Below are 13291 nucleotides of genomic sequence, written 5' to 3'. Positions count from 1 at the left end.
GCTAGAAAAATTTATCAATAGAATGGAATGGAGAATACTAAACCAAGTTCGAACCCAGCACCTTTTACCTTAACTATCAGAAAGCGCAGCGCCGTTGAGATGCAAATAGTCCTGGGGACGAGGTTGAATACTAAACAAGACACAACATTTGAAAATCTGTTAAAACGCATTAAAATGGTGTCATTAATCTATATACCACTTTCCCCGTGACGTAGTTGTTTTGATTTCATTTTGAAAACAATGGACATGCGCGCACTTTTGTGTAGGTGAAAAAGCAGGACACACACGGGTAAAATGGCTATTAATGAAGAATAATGATTTATTGTGGTAGCACAACATCCAAGAGGAACTGGAATTAAATTTTAACTATATTTTTCTAATTCTTCTTGAAAATTTTACAAACTTTAAGCGAATATTTCTTTTTTGGATGAATTTCATGGATTACTCTGGTCTGGTGTTTATATTTTCTACCTACAGAAATGCTTTACTTTTTAACTTCTGTAAACATTTCCAAGTCATCTATAGTTTCCAACTCAAAGTTGACTTTCTGATAAAACACAATTCTATATTATTCTTTTAGTTTGGAGTTTCGCATTTTTTTATTTTCTTATAAACTTATCTTAGGTTGGATCACATTTGAAAAAGCTGCGCTCAGCCTTCAAGACAAATAATAAAAAGATTAAAAATGCGAACTCCATAAAGTTGCCGCAAGTTTTAAAGACATAATTTTGGGCTTAATCATACGCCTATTTCTAATTAACTTAATTTGTTAATAAGCGAGACGAGCGTTACTTACACTTCAACTCGCCCATTTATTTCGTTTCTGATTACGTCAAATACAACATCTGACGTCAAATTACCACTTACAAACAACACATTTGAAACACAGGCAACAACATCCAACGCAACATCCAGGCAAATAAACACACAGGAAAAGTGCAATATCATCTGCACCACTCAGTGATATCATCAAGAAGAAATGTAATGGACGTCCTTCAGCCGTCGTCAGATATGACATTCTTACAAAGAAATGAGAGAAAACACAAAAAGGTATATAAGCCCCTACCCTTTCAAATGGTACGACAGATTCTGTTGAAAGATGAAAAGCAAAATCACATCCAAAAGATAAAAAGAAGATGTCAATGGCTAATACACAGACCTTATTTAAAGATAATAAGTGATATAACATCTCAAGGTTAGAAAGAAGTTATCAAAGAGGAGGTTTATTGAAAGAGCACCAAAATCAGCCCCTTCTCGTACAAAAGTCGAACTTGTTCAAAGATAGATAGAGAGATAGAGAGTGAAATAACATCGTGAAGGATAAAAAAAGATACAATGGAAAGAATAGTGAAAGAGCACCCGATGCCGCCCTCTCGGGTGCTAAAACAGATCTTGTTCAAAGACAGAAAATGAAATAACATCTCGAACGACAAAAAGAGATATCAATTGAAAGAATAGTGAAAGAGCACCCGATGCCGCCCTCTCGGGTGCTAAGATAGATCTTGTACAAAGACAGAAAATGAAATAACATCTTGAACGACAAAAAGAGATATCAATTGAAAGAACAGTGGAAGAGCACCCTATGCCGCCCTCTCGGGTGCTAAGACAGATCTTCTTCAAAGACAAAAAATGAATTAACATCTGGAACGATGGAAAGAGATATCAATTGAAAGAATAGTGGAAGAGCACCCTATGCCGCCCTCTCGGGTGCTAAAACAGATCTTGTTCAAAGACAGAAAATGAAATAACATCTGGAACGATGGAAAGAGATATCAATTGAAAGAACAGTGGAAGAGCACCCTATGCCGCCCTCTCTGGTGCTAAAACAGATCTTGTTCAAAGACAGAAAATGAAATAACATCTGGAACGATGGAAAGAGATATCAATTGAAAGAATAGTGGAAGAGCACCCGATGCCGCCCTCTCTGGTGCTAAAACAAATCTTGTTCAAAGACAGAAAATGAAATAACATCTGGAACGATAGAAAGAGATATCAAATGAAAGAATAGTGAAAGAGCACCCGATGCCGCCCTCTCGGGTGCTAAGATAGATCTTGTACAAAGACAGAAAATGAAATAACATCTGGAACGATGGAAAGAGACATCAATTGAAAGAATATTGAAAGAGCACCCGATGCCGCCCTCTCGGGTGCTAAAACAGATCTTGTTCAAAGACAGAAAATGAAATAACATCTCGAACGACAAAAAGAGATATCAATTGAAAGAATAGTGAAAGAGCACCCGATGCCGCCCTCTCGGGTGCTAAGATAGATCTTGTTCAAAAACAGAAAATGAAATAACATCTGGAACGATAGAAAGAGATATCAATTGAAAGAATAGTGAAAGAGAACCCGATGCCGCCCTCTCGGGTGCTAAGATAGATCTTGTTTAAAGACAGAAAATGAAATAACATCTCGAACGACAAAAAGAGATATCAATTGAAAGAATAGTGAAAGAGCACCCGATGCCGCCCTCTCGGGTGCTAAGATAGATCTTGTTCAAAGACAGAAAATGAAATAACATCTCGAACGACAAAAAGAGATATCAATTGAAAGAATAGTGGAAGAGCACCCTATGCCGCCCTCTCGGGTGCTAAGACAGATCTTGTTCAAAGACAGAAAATGAAATAACATCTCGAACGACAAAAAGAGATATCAATTGAAAGAATAGTGAAAGAGAACCCGATGCCGCCGTCTCGGGTGCTACGACAGATCTTGTACAAAGACAAAAAGGGAAATAACATCTCCAAAGATAGAAAAAGACGCAACCGGAAGAATAGTAAAAGAACATCCAAGGCCGCCGTGTCGGGTGCTAAAACAGATCTTGTTCAAGGACAGAAAATGAAATAACATCTGGAACGATAGAAAGAGATATCAATTGAAAGAATAGTGAAAGAGAACTCGATGCCGCCCTCTCGGGTGCTAAAACAGATCTTGTACAAAGACAGAAAATGAAATAACATCTCGAACGACAAAAAGAGATATCAATTGAAAGAATAGTGAAAGAGAACCCGATGCCGCCCTCTCGGGTGCTAAAATAGATCTTGTACAAAGACAGAAAATGAAATAACATCTCGAACGACAAAAAGAGATATCAATTGAAAGAATAGTGAAAGAGCACCCTTGGCCGCCCTCTCGGGTGCTAAGACAGATCTTGTTCAAAGACAAAAAATGAAATAACATCTGGAACGATAGAAAGAGATATCAATTGAAAGAACAGTGGAAGAGCACCCTATGCCGCCCTCTCGGGTGCTAAGATAGATCTTGTACAAAGACAGAAAATGAAATAACATCTGGAACGATGGAAAGAGATATCAATTGAAAGAATAGTGAAAGAGCACCCGATGCCGCCTTCTCGGGTGCTAAGATAGATCTTGTACAAAGACAGAAAATGAAATAACATCTCGAACGAAAAAAAGAGATATCAATTGAAAGAATAGTGGAAGAGCACCCTATGCCGCCCTCTCGGGTGCTAAAACAGATCTTGTTCAAGGACAAAAATTGAATTAACATCTCGAACGATAGAAAGAGATATCAATTGAAAGAATAGTGAAAGAGAACCCGATGCCGCCCTCTCGGGTGCTAAGACAGATCTTATATAAAGACAGAAAGTGAAATAACATCTCCAAAGATAGAAAAAGACGGAACCGGAAGAATAGCAAAAGAGCATCCAAGGCCGCCGTCTCGGGTGCTACGACAGATCTTGTACAAAGACAAAAAGGGAAATAACATCTCCAAAGATAGAAAAAGACGCAACCGGAAGAATAGTAAAAGAACATCCAAGGCCGCCGTCTCGGGTGCTACGACAGATCTTGTACAAAGACAAAAAGGGAAATAACATCTCCAAAGATAGAAAAAGACGCAACCGGAAGAATAGTAAAAGAACATCCAAGGCCGCCGTCTCGGGTGCTAAAACAGATCTTGTTCAAAGACAGAAAATGAAATAACATCTCGAACGACAAAAAGAGATATCAATTGAAAGAATAGTGAAAGAGAACCCGATGCCGCCCTCTCGGGTGCTAAGACAGATCTTGTACAAAGACAAAAAGGGAAATAACATCTCCAAAGATAGAAAAAGACGCAACCGGAAGAATAGCAAAAGAGCATCCAAGGCCGCCGTCTCGGGTGCTACGACAGATCTTGTACAAAGACAAAAAGGGAAATAACATCTCGAAGAATAGAAAAAGAAATCAATTGGAAGGATGGTAAAAGAGAGCCCAAATCAGCCCTCTCTCGCTCAAAAGACGAACTTGTTCAAAGTTAGAAAGTGAAATAGCATCTCAAGGTAAGAAAGAATGTCTAAGGACTAAGTAGTTAAATACTTAGAAGATGGCTAATGTCTGAGCTTCATTTTTTCAGAGACCTACGTGAAAGTGTTTGTAGGAAAGGAGCTGACATTGAACGACTATGAAAAAGATGAAAAACTTTAATCGGTGTTGCAGAAATGATCAATATCTCGCATATATGAGAAGAACAGTTGTGCCACCAGGAAGAAATTGCTACGCATTCTACACGAGAGATCTTGTGGAGTTGAATTCTCCTTTCAATTACAACGATTTCGAAAACTTTAATATCTTGTATAACGTATAATGTCAAATGAAGTGTAACGCCACAGATTCCTCCCCTTAACACCCTTTTGTGAATTAATATTTTTAATATTTCCCAAAGTATTACAGTTAAATTTGTTGACTGTGAAGTTTTGACTGTACGACCAATAGCTTAGTGGTAGAGCAGGACACCTTCAAATGTCTCAACGTAGGTTCGATTCCTACTTGGTTTTACAGTTAAAATTTTGCGTGCCAGCTAGTTATAACGTAATGTTGGGATCACTCATATCCTCCTTGTCATCTTTTATGTTCCTTTGTCAAGTTGCGTGACACTTTATTTGGTGTGCCTATGTTTACGTTTTAAAACAATGAAATAGAAAATTAATTATAAAACACGTATTTTTACTTTTTCTCCCACATAATTCAAAAATTGCTTTTTTTATCAAAGTGACAAGCTATAAAGTACAAAAGCTAAAAAGTACACGTAGTAAAATTAAAAATAAGCTAAAAGGTATCTGAAGTCTTGCACTCACTTGCATTGAGAAATTAATTTCAAACTTTCTAGCAGCACCACATCCTCTCCCGGCTTTACAGATAAATAAATTAACTAATATCTTGATTAGCTAATTTTAAACCTACTTCACAATTTAGAGAAGAAAACAACATCAGCTTCTTGTTCACGCTAAGAAAAAAGTTCTAAATCCAGTGAAGTACCGCAAATGACAGTTTAAGCGCTCGGGGCAGTTATTTAAAAAATTCATTTTAACAAGGGGCGCTTATTTGGCAGGGGTGGTTAATTCAGCAGGGCGCTTATTAATTTTTTTCAAAAAAAGCAAATGTTTTAAATTTCATTCTCATAATTTTTATGAATAAAAAAAGAAATACAAATAAAAAAGAAAAAGATACAATTGTAATAATATATTTTTATGTGTATATGTTGGCCTTGTGCCGATCCGAAAAAGCGCTCCCTGTTTTAGGGGGAGGGGGGGAAGGGGAGCGCTTATTAGAGCAGGGGCGCTTATTTACAATTTTTTTCCGAACCCTGGGGTGCTTATTGAGCACGGGGCGCTTAATCTGTTATTTAAGGTACGCAATTTTAAGTACTTTAGGGGAAGAAACTTTCGCAAACAAAATTTTCACCAAAGAGCCTTATTTATTATTTTTGCAAACACAAACTTTCACAAATCAATAATTTTCAAGATTTTCGTAAGAATCAATTTTCCTAAGAGAAATTTCCTTAAAAATTTTCTAAAGTTAGTATCATATTAACAGGAAAATTGAAGCTGGTCAATCGTGGCCTAGGTAAAACTGGCCTACGATAGACCATCATTGTTATATTTATGACTAGTGGGTTAGTTATACATCCTCGTCCCCAGGCCAATTTTTCGCCTTTTTGATATCCGACTCGGATATCAAAGAAGCGAAAAATTGGCCTAGCAACGAGGTTAACTAGTTATAAATACAGCGTATCAAATTAATACGAGTAATAAGAATATGAAAAAAATGTAATCTAATCCTCATCGTCAAACTTGTCGAAAGCATTTCTCTCCTTATCCAATTGAGAATGTGGAGCCACCCATTCGCATTCCTCTTCTTCTTCCTCATTATTTTTTTCATTTTCATCCGTTGAACCGAACACTTCAAGCTCCTCTATCGATAAACACGCAATAGCACTCATACGCAACACATCCGATTCGGTATCTTTATCAACTTCATTCATCATTGGATCCAATTCATCATATGGGTTTAAAGATTCGATAATCCAATCCGCTTCAAACGGCTTTAGGGTTGTCCAATGGCTGGTAATATTTAGTCATATTATTTGAAACGTTTCCAATTAAAATGCGAGTTACGAAGTTTTTTCTTGATCGTGACGCTGTGATGCATGTAACATCAAACATCAAAACACTATCGGCCTTCACCTTTGCTTTAAGGTAGAATAGAGATCGCTTGCAATGTTATTTTATATATTTGAGTTACTTTGACAAATACCAAGCTGGCGGAAAAGTAGATGGACCTCGTAAGGGAATAGAACAGCCAAAAGATGAGGAAATACTTGGCTGCTTTGTGATAAATATTGACTCACACAATCTATCCATCTATCGAGTAATATGGAATGATGCTAGGTGATACTGGTCAAAAAAGGTCAACGACAGAACGGAGAAATTTTTGAAATAGATTAAAATAGACTTTCCTCCTATCATGTAATATTTTTAAGGAAATCTTCAGTATAAAAGATTTTGAAAAAAGGAAAAAAGATTGCTACATAAGTGTTTAATTTCCACCTTCGAGCTTAATAATTTTTTTTACGCGTACAAAACTTTTGCGAATAAGCCACGTCAGAAGATTTCGCGAACTTAAAACTTTCGCAAATTAGACTAAAATTCGCGAAATTTTCTGTTCGCGAAGTTTCTTCCCCGAAAGTAAATTAAATCCAATGTAATAAAGATTTTCTTAACATTGCCACCGCTATGACAAATCAACATATCACACTTTTCTATACGTGTGATTTAACTACGTTGATGACCTGAAACGAGCCAACTTGAACTCGTTAAAAGTTGTGTATCACGTCCCAGGTTCATTTCAATGAGCTCTGGGAAGAAGAATGAAGTGTATGTGGGGTTTTTTTTTGCAGAAGAAATAAGGCAAGCCGTCTTCGTGTTAAAGATGCACAAAGCCTGGACCAAGTACATAGTTTGAAAATAGTATTCCTCAAAAGTAAGTTTAATTTAAAAACTATTTAACTATAATATTTACAAACAATTGATTACAAAAATATAGAAATGAAAAAATTAGTCCAAAAAATAAAACTGGGACACAAAAAGCATGATGGACATGATGACATTAAAGTTTTGTTCTTTTTATTTTTTTCTTGTTATGTTGTACGGTAGTGAGACATGGGCAGTGAAGCAGGAAGATCTTGACCGTTTAGAAAGGAATGATATGAGAATGGTTAGGTGGATGTGTAACACCAGTCTGAGAGACAGAAAGAGTTCAAATAAGCTAAGAAGCAGGCTAAGTCTCCGTAGAATTAAGGATGTTATCCAGATAAGAAGATTGAACTGGCTGGGGCACTTGGAAAGAATGGAGGAGGATAATTGGGTAAGAAAGTGTAGAGACTTGATAGTTCCTGGGGCAAAGCCCAGAGCCAGACCGAGAAAGACTTGGCAGGAGGTTATAAGGACAAACTTGATACAGAGGAAGTTGAGTTTAGATCTAACACAGTCTAGATCAGATTGGAAGAGGGTCATTATTATACCCCGTCCAACCCATGCTAGCATGGAAAACGGACGTTAAGCCGAGAATGATGATGATGATGATGATTATCTCCAAAACACTGATTTAGCCCAAATTTGGTCCCAAAATATGGACCGTTTTATTTTTGACCAACTTTGGCATATTGGACGTGCTAAACAATAAAAAAGGCTAAAATACATTTAAAATAATATCCCTTAAAGGAGTAATTAACTATTAATTATTTATTTCATTTAAAAAAATATTAACAATAATATCTATAAACGATTACAAAAAAATTAGAAGTAGTAAAAAACTAAATCAATAGTAAATTAGTTTTAAAAACTTTAACACAAAACAGAATAAAAAATACCTTTATTTTAGATTTGGTTGATATGGTTTGTTCCAGCTTTACGACAAACGCTGATAAGGACTGTTTTTTTCGCGAACAGGGCGGTTTTGCAAACCAATGTTTTCCAAAATGCCGGTTCATATAAGTCGATGTAAAACAAAGCGACGTAATAGGGCTGGAGCAGCGTACTAAGGGCTATCAAGGTATACCATACAAATATTTAGCATTTGTTAAATAAAAAATAATTCTTTTAGAAAGCTGTTTTGTACGTTTCTCGTTAGACTATTAGATTAGATGTTAACCTAACTTTTATTTGCTTATTTACAGTTGGCTGGTTGTCCTACGTGTTTAGGATTCAACCCAAATCTCAGTTTTAGCATCTGTTGCTTATAAAAAACACGTCACTCTACGGTCATTAAAAATCGTAATGTCATGGAGATCATCTAAAGTGCTTGCACAAGCCTTACGAAGTTTTGAATGGGTTTTTAAAATGTGAGCATGCAGAATACGTGGCAGCACCACCACACACAACAGCAATGAGCATGATCTCCACGTGAAGAACTTTTACAAAGAACGGGACGTGATCTTTCAGTTTCAAGTAAAACCAACAGGGTAGAATAAACGCCATCATTGTCACTGTAGATCCTCCAATCAACGCTAGAATAGGACCAAAATTTGGGATGGCTTCTGCAATGCCGAGGATGACCAAAACTAGGGTGGTTCGTAGGGTAATTCTTTTCCAACCAAATTCTAAAAAGTTCAATTTATTCAGCATAACATGAATTTTACACTTACACTTTACACACTTCTTAAGCACACCCAAAGAAGATGTTTTTTATAAGAAAATGCTTTATAAGAATGTCAGGCTGGTTTGATAATAATGATTATACAGCCTGTTTTTATAAGAATATACTTTACTAGTCGATAAGGCCCGTGGAGAAATCCACTTAGGCAGAAGGACAATGGAAAAATAGGTTGTTTTAGATTTTTTGCTGACATCACCAGTCCAAATACAAAACATTTTGGCGAAATTTAGTTTATTCGTTGCCTGTACTGTGCAGAGGTTAAAACGCTGATCAAGAAAATGTATATTATTATGTGCTTTTAATGAGCGGTTCATGAGATGTAAGGGTTTAAAATTTTGCTGACGTCAGCAATGACCTGTCGAAACTCTTTTTTAGAAATTTGTATACCTGCTGCCTTCATTGTATAGGTCTTGAAACGCTGATCAAGAAAATGCATCACATATTTTTGACAAACGATTGTAGATATATTAGGGTTTAAAGGTTTTTTCATGACGTTATCAACCCCTCAATTCCGAAACGGATTTGGAAACTCAGGTTTGGGAAACTTACCCAAATTGCTCCTAGGTGGTCCCTAGTTACCCACGCGGTGAAAAATCATTGACGTCACCACCTCCTTTTCAAGCTATTTGGCCTCAAAGTTTTAAGTGCACTGTAATGGTTTCATTTATTTAATATAAGATGTTGATGTTTAAGTAGTATTATTGACGTCGCGCCATAACGTCATAAAATTAAATATTTGAGACATATATACTTTTTTCGGCAACTTCATAGAATATTTCGGCGACTTCAAAAGAAAATGAACACATCCACTATGACCGTATTATTATAGAAGATATATATTTATTACTTACCATGTGGTAATTTCATGTATTCTTCAATTTGTTGGCCAATTGGGTTTATGGTAATGACAAATGTAAATAAGAGGTGAAATGTTATTAACGTTTCTGCAGCAGTAACAAAGGCTTTTCCATCCCCATTAGCTTTTTTCAAGGTTTCTAAAATATTGTCCTCTAAATTTGTTCCAAAAGCCAAAAAAGGTAAAGCAGAGACTGGAAGATACATAATTAAGACACCAATAAACGCTAAAGTTGCAGCAACTGGAAATTGTCTTGGATGACGCATGTCAGTTTGAAATGTTGGAAATAATGTTGCACCACCAAAAGAAAAAGCAATTGTACCGAACGCTAAAAAGAATGATTCCACTGAAACAGGTGTATCTTGTGAAATAGGCTTAGTGCTATATTCTTTCATGTACATTCCAGTTCGCACAATTATGAACAAACATGCTACCATTGTGCATAATCCTGCTCCCACAGCAAATTGCCACATCTCCTTTGGGGTAGCTAACCATGTAAATGGTAACAAAACTGCACCACAGATCAAAATCCAAATACGAAACTCGCTTTTTTGACTTAAAGCACCAAAACTTGTATGAACTAATGAAGCTATCTGTTCAGATGCCAGTAACAAGAAAACTACACATACACCAAACAAAGTCACCAACACACAAAACTCTACAATGTATTTTCCTGCTTTACCACTAGCTGCTAAACCAATCAAAGGGTACGGATCTCTGACATGGCCATGGTAATCTGTGTTACTATTTCTAACTATGGTCCAACATTTCCCCAGTATAATTCCACAATACAAAGATATGAAGCAACAAACAACAAGAAGTCCCACCCCTGTCCAACCTGCCTCACTTATAGCTTTTGGTAAGGCTAAAATACCACTTCCAGCCATTTCTGCAATAATAAACATGGCACATGTTGTTATGGTAAGACCTTTGACAGTTCCTGTGTATGGACTCTCGCCTTCTGCTGCATCGTATAGATCTTCTGTTGATCCACAGCTATTATGTACATCCTCAACTGAACATGGGTGTGCAAGATTTTGAGTTTCGCTCATTCTGTATGTGTTCTTCTTTTAGGCAACGATCACATACGGAATAGTTTATTGCGAAATTGAAAGTCTTCATCAAAATTTGATCTTAAAAAAACAAGACATGTTTGTTTACACTACAAAAAACGATTTCGTGTGATCTGCACGTGCCATCATGTGCAGCGCGGTGAAGAAAGGGGAAATTAAATAGACCCAAGACCCTAGGCATGGACCTTAAGCCCTCTTTACTCTTGTAAGTTTTTAAATTTTCTTCAACGGGATGAGCTATATAGAAACACTTAAACAAAACAGTTTACAGTTGCAAAATAAACTGCTCGGCACGTTTCGATACGTTCTTTGGTTATGTACAAGAGCAACCTCGTCTGCAGATCTTGTTAGGCTTTTTACATCTGAACGGCCGTTTAAATATAAAAAGCCAAACAAGTTCTGGAGACGAGATTGTGACAAGATTGTAACAAGGCCCACATAGAAAACGAAGTAATTAAAAAGGCAAAATGCCCTGGGAACAAGGTTCTATTTCTTGGTGATTATTATTATTATTATTATTATTTTTTTTTTTTTTTGATAAGTAGACGCTTATTAAATCATGTTTTGAAATATTTCTCTCCATCGATGTAAAATTTGTGTCTTTCGTAAAAGAATCTTCTAGTTGAAAAAAACATCGTAACTCAAATCTAGCGACAAAAGTATCTCTATATAAATTAAAGATTTTAAGCTTGCTGAATTCAAAAATCAATGTTACCAAGCTGGTAACTCCGCAGTTTTTAAGAAATTGAGCTTCAAAAATAAAACAATCGTGTGTTTCGTGTTTTATCGTGTTAAGTGCTTTCCAGTCATTCTTTGCAATATATAGTTTAAAAATTTCAATCATGCATATAAATATAATATAAATCTTAGCTCAAAATTGCATAACATTAATAAACTGGGAAAAACTAAGTGAATACTCAATTACCGAGTCGTATCGAGAAATTTTCGATAAATTTTAAATTTAAAGTGTTCTTTATCTTAATTTTTTGTTTTTTTCTTGTAATTAATAATATTATTTTCATGCATGTCTACTAGAAAACACAAACAAGTCAGCAAGTAAATTAATTATAAGTAAAATGAGCTATCGGAAAAAGCGTATCGTGTGCCATCGATATTCTGTTAAGAAAGCATAAAAAATATTCGGCTGTTAGCATCTGAGGCGACTGTGTCCCGGTTTAACAATTACAAAGCCGACATCACAAAAGCTGGCACCAATATCATCATCACAATCTTCTTCGCTTGTTCCTTGCTTATCAACGTTTCCATTCTTACGTTTTTATGCATGTATAATCTTTGTGCACGACTTCCTTTTTAACATTTTTTTTCTGCATCCACTTTTGCATTTTGCATCATTTTTGCCCTTTTACCGACTGGTGACCTTGCCCGGAGTTCGAGTTCACCTCCTGTGCGGAAGGTCTTAGGTTCAAACCACGACCGAGTTATGCTAGATGCTATTCCTCGGTTCTTCTTTCTCTCTGCTACGCTCATAAGACTGATCCAAGGTGTTTCCTATATTGCCGTTATGATGATTTCGTAAATATCGAATTAAAAAATTGGCAAATAATGAAAAGGGCTAAAAGAAGAAGAATTCGGGATTAGTTTTTATTCAAATTATTAGTCATTAAGCAAAACTTTGATTTTTGTCGACTTCTTTTTACCGATAAACAGTCAGCCTGATACTTTGCGCGCGCTTTGTGTGCTTCTGTAGCGCGTCAAACGTCGGTGGTAGCATAGATTATCCTTAAAGCAAGAGTAAACCCCTGAGAGCTTTATAACAAATAATATATGTATATGCAAGAACGGGTATAGGCAAAAGCAAATGGATTGTCAATCTCTCCAACAGACCACTCACGACAGAAGAAACAAACCTTCTATCAAAAAGGAATAAATTTCTGTATGACATCAGCTTCAATTCCAAAGAAGAAAATAGTTGCGAATGTGGAAGAGGCAATTAAAGATCTACCAAAAGAAGAGGCAGACACAGTAAGAGCTAAAGTAAGCCTCACGCTACAGAAAAGCAGAACACCAAAGGACAATTTACAAAAATCTGAAAGACTGTCTTTGAAGAACCTAAAGAAGGAAAAAGATATCATAATCCTATCGGCAGACAAGGGAGAACAACGGTTATCATGAATACACCTGACTACATCGACAAGTGCAACGAACACATCAACAACGGGCCTTACAAACTTCTCAGGAAAGATCCTACAGAAGTCATTAAACGAGAAGCGAGGAATATCTTAATAGAGTTGAAGAGAAAAGAATACATCGACGATAAGCAGTATTATTGACTGAAACGTTGTGATGGACCACCACCGCGATTTTACGGACTACCAAAAATTCATAAGCAGGGAAATCCAAATTGACCACTAGTCTCCTGCACTGGAACACCGTTATACAACCTATCAAAATTTGTTGCTTCTATC

At 36.3% G+C, this 13291-nt stretch overlaps 1 protein-coding gene across 1 annotated transcript; it reads right to left on the bottom strand.

Moving 5' to 3' along the window:
• Window positions 1–7976: 7976 nt before the first annotated feature.
• On the bottom strand, window positions 7977–10986 carry LOC130656975 (uncharacterized). The gene is made up of 2 exons (XM_057459924.1): window positions 9788–10986; window positions 7977–8880 (listed from the first exon to the last, which is right to left on the bottom strand). Exons 1-2 carry the CDS (start codon window positions 10842–10844, stop codon window positions 8594–8596), a joined length of 1344 nt encoding a protein of 447 aa, XP_057315907.1. The 5' UTR covers window positions 10845–10986; the 3' UTR covers window positions 7977–8593.
• Between the last annotated feature and the right edge of the window lie 2305 nt (window positions 10987–13291).

Source organism: Hydractinia symbiolongicarpus, chromosome 9 (genome assembly GCF_029227915.1).
Source record: "Hydractinia symbiolongicarpus strain clone_291-10 chromosome 9, HSymV2.1, whole genome shotgun sequence".
Taxonomy (NCBI): Eukaryota; Metazoa; Cnidaria; class Hydrozoa; order Anthoathecata; family Hydractiniidae; genus Hydractinia; species Hydractinia symbiolongicarpus.
Note: the sequence above shows the minus strand (reverse complement) of the source record. Positions and strands in the feature narration are given on the sequence as shown.